General features: G+C 36.4%; 1 protein-coding gene across 1 annotated transcript; it reads left to right on the top strand.

The window, feature by feature from the left end:
• Positions 1–796: 796 nt before the first annotated feature.
• On the top strand, positions 797–14,008 carry colgalt2a (collagen beta(1-O)galactosyltransferase 2a). Its single transcript, XM_073849758.1, has 12 exons — positions 797–1,026; positions 2,274–2,387; positions 2,575–2,692; positions 3,881–4,015; positions 7,403–7,607; positions 7,883–8,002; positions 10,671–10,744; positions 10,837–10,943; positions 11,103–11,235; positions 12,090–12,217; positions 12,426–12,632; positions 13,765–14,008. Exons 1-12 carry the CDS (start codon positions 797–799, stop codon positions 14,006–14,008), a joined length of 1,815 nt encoding a protein of 604 aa, XP_073705859.1.
• The last annotated feature ends 4,628 nt before the right edge of the window (positions 14,009–18,636 follow it).

Genomic DNA, 18,636 nt, shown 5'->3' with positions numbered 1-18,636 from the left:
TTTTTTCAACCATCTCTTTATAAAGTTAATTAGTAATTACCTGACTGACTATGACTATGCTGTTAAGTCCATAGACACAAAAAGTATTTTACATATGACGAAAATATGAATACTCTGGACAGTGTACAAAAACATGAATAATTTATTAATATGAAACATACTTTTAAAGACATGTCACTTTCTCCATCTGCTGGTCAGTCCTTAGTAATGCAACTTTTTGAATACACATTGAGCCACTGTCATATTATATACAGGCAAGTTGTCAATTTGGGAACCTGCTGTTTATTGAAAATGTTTTTAATTTTTTTTTACAGTTAGAAAATAAAACATTCAAACTGCATTAGACATTAAACTACATAAAATATAAATATATAATATATATAACGTATATACATATATACAACGTTTGATAAAACAAGTATAAAAGGTACCATACAAAAACAAACAATGATGTAAAATCATTATTATTCCAATAGAAATGTTTTTTATTATGCTATTTTCTTCAAATTATTTTTACATTTTCTCTAAAGTGTTTAAATGTTTTCCCTTTTAAGAACAAAAACTCAACTAACTCAACCATTTTTATAGCTTATACAATATTATAATTGCACTACTAAATGTTTTATTTTATTAATTTATTTGCATCCAAGTTTGTTTTCTTTTACAGTTCTTTCACTCAAATGAGTGTACTTGCATTGCATATAGGCTGAGCAAACTCAAACCTCCCCAGTCAGTGTGTCTTCACCTCTCTCACTGGTATCCTATAGTACGGCATGCTTCTGCACATTCAGACACTATGACGGACCTAAGAGCATCTGGAAAGCTTCTGTTCGGACTGTTACTATTAGAGACATGGATTGGCTTTATTTATACATTCATTGACTTGGAGCCTGTCCTGAATGAAACACCTCTACTCAAGCCTAAAGTAGTCATTGCGGTTTTGGCCCGTAACAGCGAACACAGTCTTCCTTATTATCTGGGATGTATCGAGAGGCTGGATTATCCCAAGGACCGCATCTCTATCTGGTAAACGATTTTGTGTCATGTTGATGGAATATATCCTTTCAAATGCTTCAAAATTGATTTCAAAATTATTTTCTATGAAAAATAGCTTGTTTTTTTTTTTTAAATAAGGAGATGTATCAAGCTGAATGGACATATCATGGTAACACTTAATGAAAACTTACATTAATATCAGCCCTGATTATTATACAGTATTTACAAAGCTTAACATGACATTACATAGATAGTCTGATATTGATATAAACTTTGATAAATGCATTTTTGTATCTGCACACATTTGATATTGCTGATTTATTAAGCATTGCATGCTTCTAATGATTTATTGCTGAAAGTTACCATAAAGTGCTAGTACTATTATCACACAGTCTAAGATATATAATACATGTGTCAGTGGTTTTGTATTTGACCACACATTGAAGTAAGCTCTGGACTTAAAATTACATCAGTCTGAAAAATCTGGGCAAGCTTGAAAAGTAAATATAACAGTGAAGTGAAAGAATGTGTGAATGGGCAAAAGGAGAAATGAAGGAGAAAGTGCAGGGAGTTGTCACGTCGATAAATGGCAAAAATGTGAACAATAATATTTTTTTTTAATATAATTGATTTTTATAATAATTTGTGTGGTTTCTTTGTTTATAAGTATATTTGTATTAATGATTAATTAGTTAATAATTATTGATTTAAAAATAATTAATGAACTTAATAAACGTATGTATTATTTAACTTATCATTAATATTATAAAAGATATTCACTGATTTTTTTTTTTTTTTTTTACTTCTGTTAACCATTTTGAAAACCAAAACACATAAAGGACTTATTTTAAGTATATCACTTGCTATCTTTATTTCAAACTATTAATGGAAGTAATAAAACAAACTGTTATTATTGCAAGTTGTTTTTGCTTTAATGTCTAATTTGTGCAACAGTTTCAGGCATTGACTGGCATTTTAAAAGTTCGGGATCAACAAGATTTTTCAATGATTTTGAACGAAGTCGATTTTCATTTTAATACAATAAATAATTATTTTTTATAAATAGAAAGTTCAAACAGCATTTATTTGAAACAGAAATCTTCTGTAACATTATAAATGTCTTTAATGTCACTTTTGATCCATTTAATGCTTTTGACTCCAAACATTTAAATGGTAGTGTATGAATAAATGTTTTGAATGACAAGACGATCATGTTGGAAAAAATAAAATGCAACATGGGTTAATTCTGGTCCTAACATGAACTTTCTGTTTGTCAGGGCCGCTACCGACCACAATATTGACAACACAACTGCAATGCTGCATGAATGGCTCTCTGGAGTGGAGCAGTTGTATCATTCAGTACATCTGCAAACCATGGAGGAGGAGGAGAGGTGAAAACACATGACATTACCTTATATTTCAAAGCACTATATCTTCATAACCATTCTTTTGGAACTTACTATCTAACATAAGTACCATAACTTATAATGTTGTACAGAACTGATGTATAATCACCAAAGGAGAACCATTTTGTGCCTGTGTAAAGCATTCAGTTCTTGTTTAATTTTTTTTATATAGTTATTATGTGGATGAAATGGGCCCTAAGCATTGGATGGAGTCTCGGTTCACCCATGTGATGAAGCTGAGGCAGGCTGCACTCACATCGGCCAGAGCTCAGTGGGCAGACTACATCCTGGTAAGACTACAACTCCTTCTGTACTGACTGTATTATCACATCATATTTAAAGGTGCTATAGAATGCATTGATACAATATTTTAAATTAATATCTACATAGAAGGTATATATCATAGGAATGGGCAAAAATTATTCATGTACAGAACTGTTATTATTCAACTATGCCAAGGTAAATACAGTTTTCCATTCTATGGCACCTTTAATGTTTGAAATAAGTAGAGTAATCGCATGGTACCTTTAAAGGAGTAGTTTCTGAACAAAAATTTACAGATAATGTACTCACCCCCTTGTCATCCAAGATGTTCATGTCTTTCTTTCTTCAGTCGTAAGGAAATTGTTTTTGAGTAAAACATTTCAGGATTTCTCTCCATATAATGGATTTCTATGGTGCCCCCGAGTTTGAACTTCTAAAATGCTGCTTCAAAGGGCTCTAAACGATCACAGCCGAGGAAAGAAGGCTCTTATCTAGCAAAACGATGTTTTTTTTTTTCTAAAATTTTTTACAATTGATATACTTTTTAACCTCAAATGCTCGTTTTGTCTAGCTCGGCAAGACGAGCGTTTGAGATTAAAAAGTGTATAAGTTGTAAATGTTTTTAGAAAATAACTGATCGTTTCGCTAGATAAGACCCTTCTTCCTCGGCTGGGATCATTTAGAGCCCTTTGAAGCAGCATTTAAACTGCATTTTGGAAGTTCAAACTCGGGGGCACCATAGAAGTCCATTATATGGAGAGAAATCCTGAAGTGTTTTACTCAGAAAAAAAAAAAAACATTTCTTTACGACTGAAGAAAGAAAGACTTGAACATCTTGGATGACAAGGGGGTGAGTACATTATATGTAATTTTTTTTTCTGAAAGGGAACTACTCCTTAAACAGCTCTCAGATTTTGATGAGAATATGGCGTTACAGCCCTATTGAAATAAGCGCCTAGTGTAAAATTGATTTGATTATGCAAAGCACTGCCTACTGTATTATATTTGATATAGAAACTTCCATGGCTTCTGAATGATCAACATGCTCAAAACTTGTACACAATCCATTGCCTTCTACCGTCTGATTGATTATACTTAACACGATAACGATATTTCATTTTTGAAATATCACGATAATCGTCAATACCGCTGAGTTGAACACCGCTGAGCTGAATGATTATTTTGTATGATTGTTAAAATATTTTGTCCTCTAGTTTGCAGACAGTGATAACCTGCTGACAAACACACAAGTGCTGAATCAACTGATTGCTGAGAATCGGACACTGGTTGCTCCAATGCTGGAGTCAAGAACACTCTATTCCAACTTTTGGTGTGGAATGACCTCACAGGTACAGGACACTACAGTTGTCATTGCAATGACTTTGATTCATGCACATATGGATGCTTTTTTGCTGATTTTCAAATTCTGATTTGCATTAAATCAAAGTCTGTAATGTGATTCACCTTGTGGGTGGTTGGTTTGGTTCATGATCCACTAACTAAAGTTAATATGTGGTAAAGATACAAGCAGTATTAATGAAGATATTAGCCTAATATTTCACCAAGCTGACTTTAAATGATGAGAACAAACACGAATGTTGTCAAGATTCTTGGGCTGGAAATCCTGGTTCAGTTTGGCCAACCACAAACATCTTTTGTTCCTCATATAGTTTTTTTCCTATTAAGTATTTTCTGTCTATAGTACTCCAAATGTTCATCCTGGTCCAACCAATTAGTACAGCCTAAAACATGACAATAATTGACAATTTTCAGCAGCAATAATCAGCAAAATATGCTAGTTTCGTTCTTTGGCATTGTTACATTTAGTTATTTGTTAGAACACGGCCACTATGTCTGGTGACGCATTGTGAAAACACTCCATAAGTGAAGGAGCACTGCACTGGCCACTTTATTGATATTTTAATAATGAAGGCTTTCTTGTACATACAGGCACTGTATTAAGCTATACATAAGCTATTAAATTACATGTGTTTCTTGTTGCCACATGTACATTTCAATCATTTGTTAGCTGTCAAGCATAAGGTGACCAGATTTCTGAAATGAAAACCGGGGACATTACCTAGTTCAGTGCATGGTCAAAATATCACTGAAATCTCACTTGTGATACGAATTAAAAAACAGGGACAATGTTTTGGTTTTTAATTGTTGTGGGTTCCATGTATTAATATCATAACTGATACTTACAGTGATGTTTGAGGATAAATACGGTAATGTTTCAATACAATAGTAAATAACTATTGCAAATAGCAACATATTAGTATATTATAACAAAACTATGGCTTTAGAACAACACATTAAAAATAAAACAATCAATAGGAAAACATATGATAAATAAAACTGTATTTAACAAATCTGTTATTTTCAAAGGGTATTTAACATTTTCACAACTGTGAGTACAATAATTACAAGTTTTTAAATGAATTTCCTAAGTACATAAAAATAATATTTTCCATGTTGTTAGGAGTTTTTGTCCTGACTAGCCATGATTTTAAACGGTTTCTATTTCTGTGACGTCGCGGCTGGAACAACAACATACAAACTATCCCTGGTGAAAAAAACAGCTAAAACCAGCCTAGGCTGGTTGGCTGGTTTTAGCTGGTCAACCAGCCTGGTTTTAGCTGGTCATAGCTGGAAGGCAGGCTGGTTTTAGAGGGGTTTTGGCCACTTTTCCAGCCTGGCCAGGCTGGTCAGGCTGGTCTTAGCTGGTCAGGCTGGGAAACCACCAGCTAAAACCAGCCTGACCAGCCTGGCCAGGCTGGGAGACCAGCTAAAACCAGCTACTTCCAGCTTAAACCAGCTAAGACCAGCCATCAGCCTAGGCTGGTATTAGCTGGATTTTTCAGCAGGGATGGCATTTATAATATGTGACCCTGGGCCACAAAACAAGTCATAAGGTTAACTTTTACAAAACTGAGATGTATATATAATATGAAAGCTCAGTAAATAAGCTTTCTATTGATGTATGGTTTGTTAGGATATGACAATATTTGGCAATATTTCGAGATACATCTAATTGAAAATCTGGCATCTGAGGGTGCAAAAAAATCTAAATCCTGAGAAAATAACCTTTAAAGTTGACCAAATTAGGTTCTTAACATGCATATTACTAATCGAAAATTACATTTTGATACATTTACAGTAGGAATTTTACAAAAAATCTTCATGGAACATGATCTTTACTTAATTTCCTAATAATTTTTGGCATAAAAGAAAAATCAATCATTTTGACCCATGCAATGTATTTTTGGCTATTGCTACAAACATACCCCAGCGACTTAAGACTGGTTTTGTGGTCCAGGGTCACATATCAGGTACTGATTATGTGCTTTATTCAATGCTAAAAGTGTCTAACGTGAGGTTGAATATCGCGTGACATTTATAGCCATACTGAAAGCAACAATAGATAATTTACCTCAGATCTTGAAAATACATTTAAGCAAACATAGTCCACGTTAAAACTGCGAACTCAGTACGAACCGTGTTTTCCATGACAAAGATGGTATCAGTCACTCAGTGTGCAGTTTTAATAATGCTAAAAATGTTTAGTGTTTATGGATTAGATTATAAACTTGTCTATTTTGTTGGAAGAGCAGTGCACTTCTGCGCTGCTGACTGTGATATTTCACTAATCAGCATTTAATCTAATCCACTTTGTCGGCAAAAACCGCTTGTGCTTCACTATGGGAAGTGTCCGGACAAGTCGAACACACTTTTCTTTATAAAGCATTTCAGTAGTTAATACTGAGTAACTTACATTTTTGACAAGTTCCACGGTTTATTTTGCTCCATCAATGGAAACAACAAGCCAAAGCAGGATCAAGCGCCACACAGAAACGCGTTTTATTCCTGACTGAGTTCCTCCTTGATAGTGTTTTTGAACGATTCGTTTGACTGATTGACCGTTCAGTGATTCACCCATAATACAGTCACTTGTCGCCACCTACTGGCGTATCAATGTAACCTGCAGAAGAAACCCGCAACTAACTGTAGTATAATAATAAATAAAGGAGTAGTTCACTTTCAGGACAAAAATTTACAGATAATGTCCTGACCCCCTTGTCATCCAAGATGTTCATGTCTTTCTTTCTTCAGTCGTAAAGAAACTATGTTTTTTGAGGAAAACATTTCAGGATTCCCTCCATATAATGGACTTCTATGGTGCCCCTGAGTTTGAGTTTCCAAAATGCAGCTTAAATGCAGCTTCAAAGGGCTCTAAATGATCCTAGCCGAGGAAGAAGGGTCTTATCTAGCTAATCTCCACACAGAGTACACACAGAGCTAGACAAGATGAGCATTTGAGGTTAAAAAGTATATAAATTGTATTTTTGTTTAAATAACCAATCGTTTTGCTAGATAAGACCCTTCTTTCCTCGGCTGTGATCGTTTAGAGCCCTCTGAAGCTGCATTTAGGAAGTTCAAACTCGGGGGCACCATAGAAGTCCACTATATGGAAAGAAATCCTGAAATGTTTTCCTCAAAAAACATAATTTCCTTACGACTGAAGAAAGAAAGACATGAACTGAAATCTTAGATGACAAGGGGGTGAGTACATTATCTGTAAATTTTTGTTCTGAAAGTGAACTACTCCTTTAAGTGTTACAGAATTAATTCATGTGTAAAAGTTTTTAAAATAGTTGAATTGTATTTTATTGTTTGCATAATGTATTTGAGCATTTTATAATTTTTTTCATGCTCTACTAAATCTTTCCCTGCAGGGGTATTATAAGCGAACACCACATTATGTACCTATTCGGAACTGGAATCGTACCGGTTGCCATCCGGTTCCCATGATTCACTCCACAATGCTGATAGACCTGCGCCGCAGTGCTAGTGCAGCCCTGGCCTTTTACCCTGTGCACCGTCACTATCTTTGGGCCTTGGATGATATCATGGCTTTTGCATTTTCTGCAAGACAAGCAGGTAACAATTACATTATACTTATACTCTAATGTATGAAAGTAAGCTATTTAAAAAGGAGCCTATTGGCCACTCTTGTATCTGTTATATTTGTTTTATTGTTTTAGTATATTAACTTTGACTCAAAATATTTCACTCATGTTTGCCACAGTAACTGGTTCAAAGATTTTGATTTTGAGTTGTTTTCTCATTCAGGCCACTACTACTATAATATGTATGAAATGATGTGTTAATGATGCCACACGACTTTTTAAGTGTTTAGATGTTTCTCTTTACAGGTGTGCAGATGTTCATATGTAACAAAGAGCATTATGGCTACCTGCCGTTGCCTTTGATTACAAAGCAGACTCTGGAGGAGGAGGTGGAGAGCTTCAGCCACACTGTCACCGAGGCACTGAGTGTGTATCACTAAATCTGCTTAATCACAAAACAATGTGAACATCTGACAAGGGTTTTTACAGGTCACTCAGAAAGCTGAGGGACTTTCTGGTGATGTACACCTTTTTTGTCTAAATGGTTCCATAAATAACCTTTAACATCTGAAGAACCTTTCTGTTTCACGAAAGATTCTTTGTGGCAAAAGAAGGTTCTTCAGATTATAAAAAGTTAAGAAAGAGATGGTCCTTTAAAATAGCCTTTAACTGAATGGTTCTTTGTGGAACCAAAAATGGTTATTCTATGGCATCACTGTGAAGAACCTTTTAAGCACCTTTATTTTTAAGAGTGTAGGCCTATAGTAAATGAGTGCTGAGGTGATGTTAAATACAGTATTAGTGTATTTGTGAGTGAATAAACTGTGAAGCAGAGGTGTGGGCCATCTATTCACCACTTCCTGTTCTACCTCTGTCTCTATACCCAGCTAACACAAACACTTCACTGTATGCCTTTCTATATCGTTTTCACAGGAAAGAGAGGATTTTCACTCCTTTGTGACACCTCTCACACATTCTCTCTGTTCTTTCTGGCCCTGTCTTTAGATTAGCTTGACTTTGTTTTGAAATCTGCACGTTAAAAGAGTTCACTGTACTTTGAAAACTCAAAACACCAGATGAACTAACAATAAAATGTTGTGCTTTTCCCACTGTGTGTAGCACCTAGAGCTCTGCATATTCTTCTCACACATTCCAACAAACAAGCTCAAAATGACTTTCCCTGCTTGTTTCAACCTGATCCTAACAGTTTCTGGCACATTTAGCACGGGTTCCAGAACAAAAATGTACAGATCATTTACTCACCCTCTTGTCATCCAAGATGTTCATGTCTTTCTTTCTTCAGTCATAGAGAAATTATGTTTTTTGAGGAAAACATCTCAGGATTTCTCTCCATATAGTGGACTTCTATGGTTCATTACAGTTAGGGTATGTCGAAAATCGCCCATCTCATTTTTTTCTCCAATTTTAAAATCAACCTACATCGCAGGTTTACCTTTTTTTGTAAAGAGCGTTTGATCTTCTTTGCACATTCACTTTGTAAACACTGGGTCAGTACTTATGTAGGACGATTTTGAAGTTGGAGGCGAAAATGAGATGAGAGTTTTTCGACATACCCTAACTGTCATTTAACAGAATACACAGAGTTGACGCAGAGCTAGACAAGTTGAGCATTTGAGGTTAAAAAGTATATAAATTGCCATTTTTTTTTTTTTTTTTGGAAAATAACCAATCGTTTCACTAGATAAGACCCTTCTTCCTCAGCTGGGGTCGTTTAGAGCCCTTTAAAGCTCCATTTAAACTCAGGGACACCATCAAGTCCGCTATATGGAAAGAAATCCTGAAATGTTTTCCTCAAAAACCATAATTTCTTTATAACTGAAAAAATGAACATCTTGGATGACACTGGGGTAAGTAAATTATCTGTAAATTTTTGTTCTGAAAGTGAATTTCTCCTTTAAGTGCTCATTTCACTTTCAATAAAATGGGAAGTTAGTACAAAAATAATTGACTAACCATGTGGAGAACTGGGCCTTCAATTAAAATTCTTTTATTTCCTTTTAAAGGGTCATCGGATGCCCATTTTCCGCAAGTTAATGTAATTCTTTAGGGCCTTAATGAGAAGTCTATAACATACTTTGGTTAAAATTTCTCAATGGTAGTGTAAAAACACACTTTTTACCTTGTCAAAATCAGCCCTTTTTTAGATCTAGCTATTCTGTTGCATGTTCCTTTAAATGTTAATGAGCTCTGCTCATCCCGCCCCTCTCTGCCATGGGATGATGAGCCGTAATTCCTACTTTTTGGCCGTGTTTAGCTGCAAAACTTGCTAACTAGCACATTATTAAGAAAGGCCATTTGCAAAGATGCATAAAAATTATTTTATGCATTTGCAAAGATGCACGAGAGGCCGTGCTGTATCATGAATAAATCACGGCTGAAGGGGTTGCAGGCACTCCGCTTCGCGTCGTGCCTAACAACGCCCTTCAGCCGTGATTTATTCATGATACAGCACGGCCTCTCGTACCTTATTGCTTAATTATACTTACTTCTGCTGTGGGTGAAGCTGCATCAGGAATGATTCGCACGAACGTAAGACGCATATGTAGATCGGGATCGGCGCTTTCCTTTCAAAACAAAAGTAACATTAATTCTCTGCGTCTTCAGTGGCTCAGATGTCTGGAGTAAATGACGACTGCTATGTTCATTATTACATCTAACAACAGAACACCTCAATCGCTCAATCTGAGACATTCTTGTCTTCCCCTGCACCTGAGTCACTGTTTCAGCTCGGTGACGGCAGGTCTAAGGTAAGGCGCTCATGTCAATCAACTATCGTGGGAGTGGCCTCGATACACCGACAAGAACCTGAGAATGACCTGATTAAAAAAAAAATTAAAGATTAAAAAAATACCACTGGGTGGATTATTATCATTGTAGGGTGGTTGTGTACACCAGCTGCCAACACACATTAATGTTCAAAAGTGAGTTTTGCATCCGACGACCCCTATTATCATTCTAAATATATTATCCAGTGAACACCAATCATTAATTCCTTTAATTACTATGACCTTTTTGTACCAGAAATGTTTCCTTGTGATTAAAAGACAAATAATTTAAAGTTTATCTTTCTCAGTTGACTTCAAAATGGAAACTTCACGCTTTCTGCACATTGCTTTCAAACCTAAAGACACCATGGCATTCAATCAGGTATAGATACTGACAACTAACTATGGAATATTGCAAAACTTTGCATCTTCAGTCTGTGTCAATGCAATACTCTTATCTTCCTCTTTTGCAAGGTCTATTTGATTAATCTAAAGCGCCGGGACGATCGTAGAGATCGTATGCTGCGCTCGTTGGAGGTGCTGGGCATAGACGCAACCCTCACTGAAGCGGTGGATGGCAAGTATGATATTATAACCCACATTTTTGCACCAGTTACATTATGTCAATGTTCAGTCTTTTGTCCTTCATTTCTTACAAAGTTTAATTACAAAGTATATTTCTCTGTTACACCACATGCCATTATCAAATATGACTCTATCCTGTTTCTCCTCTCTATTAGAGCACTGAATTCAACTCAGCTAAGAGCTTTGGGAATTGAGATGCTCCCTGGTTATAAAGATCCTTACTCTGATCGTGTGCTAACTAAGGGTGAAATCGGTTGCTTCCTTAGTCATTACAACATCTGGAAAAAGGTACACAGCAAAGCATACTCTACAATCAGTTGAAACATTAACAGACTTTTGTGTATGCTGCAGTTAAATGCAAACTACATTCTTAAAGGGATAGTTCACCAAAATGTAATATTACCCCATGATTTACTCACCCTCAAGCCGGGTGTATATGACAAAAACACCAGTCAACGAGGATTTGTAAAGAAAAATGTCAGAGGATGTCAATATAGGAGGAGACTGGTTTTCCTTTGCTGTAAAACTAAACTTGGTTTTGTGACAGTTAGCGGATGCTAGACATTACGGTTTCTAAATTTGTAAATATGAATATTTTTCTTACACAAACGCATCACTTTGCTTCAGAAGGCCCTTATTAACCCCCTGGAGCATTGTGGAGTACTTTTCAAGATGAATGGACACACTTCATTTTACTTCAAAATCTGGACTACCATTCACTGCCATTTTTAAGCTTGAAAGAGCCAGGACATTTTTAAATATAACTCTGATTGAATTTGTCTGATAGAAGAAAGTCATGTATACCTAGGATGGCCTGAGGGTGAGTAAATCATGGAGTAATTTTCATTTTTGGTAGAAGTATCCCTTTAAAAATAAAGGTTCTTTATGGTTCCATGAAGAACCCTTTTATTAATTCTTCAGATTATTAAAATGTTCTTTACACTAAGCCAAAAATTGTTCTTTTAAGAAAACTAGTTTTTTTGGAGAACCGAAAATGCTTCTTCTATGGCATCGCTGGGACCCCCTTTGAAAGCTATATTTTTAAGAGTATAATATGAATGCCAAATGGCTTTCAATGCTGTAAACACTAAATTGAGTAATTTTATGCCCAAGACTTTTTCTTTGTTGTGTGTCGCCCTCAGGTGGTGGAGCTCCAGCAACAGCAGGTGCTTGTACTGGAGGATGATGTCCGGTTTGAGCACAACTTCAAGAGCCGCCTCAACACCATCATGGAGGATGTGAAACAATCAGACCTCCAGTGGGACTTAATGTGAGCTGTGGTTTTATTATGATCACTTTATTATGGTCAAGAACTTCTTCAGTTCTTTATATGGATCCATCACTAGCTTCCACAAAGTGGTCACTGGTATTCTTGAGGTCCACAAATGTTTCATTAACAAAATATAAAAAGCTTAATTGATAATTAGAAATTTGCATTAGTGCCCATTGTCTTTGCCCTCTTTTCTCTTCTCTTTAAGTTATGTGGGGCGTAAACGATTGCAAATTAAGCATCCAGAGCACTGGGTGGAGGGAGTGAAGAACCTGGTGATCCCAGATTATTCTTATTGGACGCTTGGCTATGCCCTTTCACTGCAGGGGGCAAAGATGCTTTTGGAGGCCCAGCCACTTAGCAAGATGCTGCCCGTGGATGAGTTTCTGCCAGTTATGTTTAACAAGCACCCCAAGTAAGTGTTGGACGATGTTAGTAATTAACATTTTTTTAAGGGACAGTTCAACTAAAAATGACAATACTGTCATAAATTACTCACCGTCACGTCGTTCCAGACTCAAAGAGATTTCCATCTCTCCATTAAATTGCAAATCATTGACATATACTGTATTTTTCACATTTATTGTATTCTAAGTTGCACTTTGCATAGGAGACAGAGCGACACGCGTTATAATCTGAAAACAATCCAATGCTCTCCATTGACTTTGTATTGCGCGAAGCTGCCTCCTTGTCATTTTTGACTTATACCAAAAATCAGAACAATGTCTAAAAGTTGCTATGTAACAATGTGTGAAGTAAACAAGTTAGAAACACACAGAACTGTTTTTTATAAGCTGTCGACCTAAAAAACAAGAGCGCAAATGCGTCATATTACTCTCAGAACTACATCCGCTGGAGGGAAATTTAACGGCGACAGTAAACCTTCATTATTTTTAACCATGTCAAAGTATTATTTCACCACCCTGTAAGGAGAAGATATATTGAGAAACTAAATTTTATTGGTCTCTATCAGTGCTTCCTTTTCCTTACTTTCCTTTAGTTAGAGAAATGATCCAACTGAATGGCCCAACGAGAAATACCCTGACATCTACAACTATTTGTGTCCTTAAAAATTAAAAATTAAAAGTTTTTGTGGGTCGACAGCTTATAAAAAAGTAGTTCTGTGTTTTTCAGCTTGTTTACTGTACACCTTGTCTCATAGCAGCTTTTAGACATTGTTCTGTTTTTTTGTTGTAAGTCAGAAATGACAAGGAGTCAGAGTCCCGTAATACAAAGTCAGTCGATAGCATTGGTTTGTTTTTCCCCCCGGTGTGGGCATGGCCTACATGCGCTCAGTTTCTTTTTTTAAATCCATTACAGAGACAGTGGTCACACTTTAGTTTGAGGTCTAATTCAAATAATAATATATGCTTATTAGTAGTTAGTTAAAGTAGTTGTTAAGTTTAGGGGATCTAAAATTTGGTCATAAAGAATAAGGCAGTAATATGTGCTTAATAAGTACTAATAAACAGCTAAAATGCTAGTAATATGCATGCTAATAAGCAACTAGTTAATAGTGAGAACTAACTCCAATATTTCCTGTGTAGGAAGGAATACATGTCTCATTTTAAACAAAGGAACTTGAAGGCTTTCTCTGTGCAACCCCTGCTGCTCTTTCCCACGCACTACACTGGGGAACCAGGGTATTTCAGCGACACCGAGACCTCCACCATCTGGGACGATGAGACTGTGGCCACTGATTGGGACCGCCATCACATCCGTGGAGACCGCAGTCGTGGTGATAAGAGCCCAACGCCCATCTCTGAGAGCAGCCCGAGAGATGAACTCTGATTAAGCTCTTGCACAATTAATAAAGAACATGTCAAACGTCTTAAGAAAATGTAATCAGATGACAGGTTAAAGGAGAAGTTAACTTCCAGAATAAAAATGTCCTGATAATTTACTAACCCCTATGTCATCCAAGGTGTTCATGACTTTTTTTTTTTTTTCTTCAGTCGAAAAAAAATTAAGGTTTTTGAGGAAAACATTTCAGGATTTTTCTCCATATAGTGGACTTCCATGGGGATCAGCAGGTTGAAGGTCCAAAAAAAAGCTAGCAAAGCATTTGTACCAATTTGCACACTAATGGTCACTAATCACTAATGGTGATTCTTCCACATTTTGATGATGATACAATAAATCTTCGTATGGTTAAGAGAAAATTACTGACAAAATTCTAGTTTTTTTCCCTACATGCAGTAGGGTTGAAAATATGGAAAAATGTTTTTTTGTTACAAAGAAAATGTGACAAAAAACATTTCAGATCAGGTAAATAAACAAATGTGTGGCATTGATCGTGTTAACTTGTTGCACAAGTAGACATTCTTTGGATCTTTCTTAAATCATTCTGGTAAACATGCACCTCAAACGCTGCTATTATTGTAGTAATGGTACAACAAATCAAATACTAAGAAATTCTGAAATTAATTGCCCATAATATATAATGTTATGTATACAATAATATTTAATGTGTGCATAAAATACCAATAACATAGAATGTTGCATTCAATTAGAATGTAGGTTTTTAGGTCAAAAAACATGCATAATAATTATAGGGTCATTCCATGTCGAATCAAGCAAATTTCAAAAACCTCCCCGGCTCAATTTTTGCATATTTTTTTTTCTGAAGAAAGGTATGCCGACATATTAAATGTCATGGATGAATATTTGCGGAGTAATTCACTATTTTGTAGGGGGTGGGGGCAAAATGGCAACTTTCACCTGAGATTTGAAACCAAATTACAAGTGGGTAAAAATAAAGATGGCAGCATCATAAAGTTATTTTTACACAGAGATTGGTAAGTCTATTAGCAAAATCAGTTGACTTTCACAATCTTTGGTGATCATGCAAAACTGGGTAAACAACACTTTCATTTTTTTTTTTTACTCCAAAGTTTACATGTCTTTTAGATATTGGGTCTTCATTTTTAAGGCCCCGTATGGTTTACTTCCAGAGATATTGGAATTTCAGTATGACTTCAGGAGTAAATCATTAAAATTGTTCACATTTTCAGTGGTCAAAAACCAAATGTGGGTCACTTTGCAAAAATATACTTATTTTCTTTTAAAGAAGAAAGTCTGAAGAATAAAATAATGTTGATGTGTCACATAACTAGATATGTCACAATTTGATTTTAAATTCTACAGTAGTTCTTAAAGGAGGCATTCACCCAATCTTATGTTAATCTTGAGTACCTATAGAGTAGTACTGCATCCTTCACATCTTTAAAAAGTCTTTAGTTTTATCATATTTATAAAAGAAAGACACAGCTTTACGATTCTCTTCGAAAACAGCCAAGCTCCTGGAGGCGCTCTGTGGGCAGAGCTAAAGATTGACAATACGCGCATCGAATGCCAACCAAACACAGACATTTGATGCCGTTTCACTTACCATCTGCAATTCTGAATCATGACCGGGATCTTTTATAGCTGGGACCGCTTCATCTTTCAGTATCAAACGATGTGCAAATCCAGCATCGAACTGGGCCTTGTTTATAAAACGTTCGTCAACAAACATACTTGCAAAACTCTGCCCCGGAAAAACAAACTGCATCCACCGTTCACGTAACGCTGGGTTCTTCGGGAAGCTGAGCAACATTATCTTTGCCTTACAACCAAAACCACACTACTTTATAAACATTCTTCCCGAGTAAGTCCCGCGCAGCAGTGCAGCCGAATGAAGCGCGTTGATGGGCACGCTCTGGCTCTCGCTCTGGTGAATGTGTATGGGCATGTCTCTCCTCTGGGAGAAATGCCCATACAAAGAGTTCCACACTTCAGGACATCATGAAGAACCATGATCTAAAAAAACTTTCCGAAACTTGTAAGAAATCCGGAAGTGTATATTCGTCATAGAAATACTGTTATATGTCCAAATAGTTTTTTTTTTTTTTTTTTGAAAAATTGGCCATGTTTAGCATGAGAATCCAACTCTTTAACAGTGTAAATAACTTAACATGCATGAAACGGCATTGGACCCTCCCTTTAATAAACATTTCTTTTGAAATCTTCATTTTCAAGGCCCTACATTGATCAGTCTCAGAGTTATAAGGATCTCATTGAGGCTCCATTGTCCAGATTGTTGAATATTACCTATTTTCAGTGGTTAAAAACTAAATGTTTGTCACTTTGTATACAGACGCTACTTGTTTTACAAGTTTGTTAGGACCCATTATCCAAAAGGGCATTAAGATATCTTTAATACTTCTCGAGTTACACAAACAAACTTTGGAGTAAAAACTTGAAAAGTCCTGTTTCTACGGTGGCCGACAGAGGCCAACGCGCTGCAAACAAGAAAACACATGCAAACAGAAAAAACGACAACAAATTAAGAAAACATCTTTATCAGTTTGACAACACAGGCGCTGCAAATCCTCGCAACGCAAACACAAATACGGAAAGGCGCTGCAAATTCTCACAACACAACCAAACTCAGAAACGCGCTGCGAACACACGAACGCGCTGCATATAGCACGGTCCACAACGGAAATGTTTCAGGGGGACCTCAAAAAGTGACGAACCCATCTGGGACCTGATTATTTTTTCAGTGGCTGTTGGTCAGAGCAGAGGTGTTATCGGTGAACTATCGCCTTTTAGTGACAGTACAGTATCACTTAAAGGTGATAGTGATATAAATAATCAGGTAATATAGTGATATAAATAATCAGGTCCCAGATGAGTTCGTCACTTTTTGAGGTCCCCCTGAAACATTTCCGTTGTGGACCGTGCTATATGCAGCGCGTTTGTTAGTTTGCAGCGCCCTCGTGGGTTCGCAGCGCGTTTCTGAGTTTGGTTGTGTTGTGAGAATTTGCAGCGCGTTTCCGTATTTGTGTTTGCGTTGCGAGGATTTGCAGCGCCTGTGTTGTCAAACTGATGAAGATGTTTTCTTAATTTGTTGTCGTTTTTTTCTGTTTGCATGTGTTTTCTTGTTTGCAGCGCGTTGGCCTCTGTCGGCCACCGTATGTTTCCTCATTTTTGGATGATCACCACTGGCACATAATGCAACAAAGTTTGCTAAAGTCAAGAGATTCTACTAACAGACCTACCAATCTCTGTGTAAGAATAACATTATGATTCTGCCATAATTCTTACCCATTGTAATTTGGCTCTTAATCTCTGAATCTGAAAATTAAATTTGCCATTTTGACCCCCCCCCACTACAAAACAGTGGATTATGCTGTAAATATACACCCGTGACATTTAATATTTTGGCTTTCATTACTATACATGTCTATCTTCCAGGGACATCTGGTTGGGTATAAAAATGTTTTAGATGAAGTACAGCATGTCACGCTTAAATGTCCTGTATGTACTTGAGGACACATGATATGATGAGTTTAAGTATTCTCATTTAAAAGTAATAAACACCAAAACACAAAATAATTCTTAATCCATTTATTTATTATTTAAAAAGCACTGGAAGGTTTTTAGTTTGTTTTTGTTGGAGGCAAACAACGAATCAAATCAAAATATTAATCAAGTCTCATACCATAAAATAAAGTACTGAAAAAAAAAAAAAAAAGATATTTTCAAGCACACCAAAACAAAAGCATGTAATAAATAAAAACAAATGGCAGAATAAAGCAAAACAAAGAATGAAAAGAACGCTTAAGATTAGGTCCCACTCATGAAGGACAGAGGTTTTCAGCATTACGTTTTATCACCTGAGGAGAAACATGGAAGCTTTTGTATTGACAAAACCCATCGGTTCACTGATATGAGGCATGGCTGTAGACCGAGACCTCAGGAGATCTCATCAGACATCCTTTAGTGTGATCGCTACAGACAATCCGCCAATCAGTGCATAATCATTTTAGTGTGTCAAAACTGATGGACAAGATCTAGATTGTACACCAAGCAACAAAGCAGTTCTCAAAATAAAGTCGTCACTCTACATATTCTCAATCTAGCATCATGATTAAAAGCAGCCGCACTCACACATACACATCTCAGTTCACTTGAGTTTGACCCGCAGAGGTCAGATGCCTCGAACACAGCAAACGATGCAGCATTTCTCCCGAAGGAACTATGGAATACGCAGTTTCTCCGCTATACGATTGCTAAGCCATCTAGAAAGCTATGTTTATAGACATCTACAGTACGTAAACCAATACAAAGCATAAGAAAACAACTTTCCAGTACATCAAATCAAATACAAAAGATAGTAACTGAAATTGAAGACCACAAAACACACAAAACAATAAAAATCAAGACTTGATCCAGTGGTTTGTGATGGCTGTCCAGAGTACTAGCTGCAAACGTGGCGAGTACAATGGGAGGGATATCGAATGCAAAGTTGAACCCGGATCGCTAAAAGGGGGCATTGTGAGTGAAAATCAAAAGACGCGATCACAAAGGTCTCAGTCTGTCGAGAATCGCACACAAAGCCCGCCGCAGCCTAACACAGTGTACCATTGATG

This window comes from Garra rufa, chromosome 10 (genome assembly GCF_049309525.1).
Source record: "Garra rufa chromosome 10, GarRuf1.0, whole genome shotgun sequence".
Lineage (NCBI taxonomy): Eukaryota > Metazoa > Chordata > Actinopteri > Cypriniformes > Cyprinidae > Garra > Garra rufa.
The sequence above is the reverse complement of the archived record's forward strand: the minus strand, read 5'-3'. Positions and strand labels throughout refer to the sequence as shown.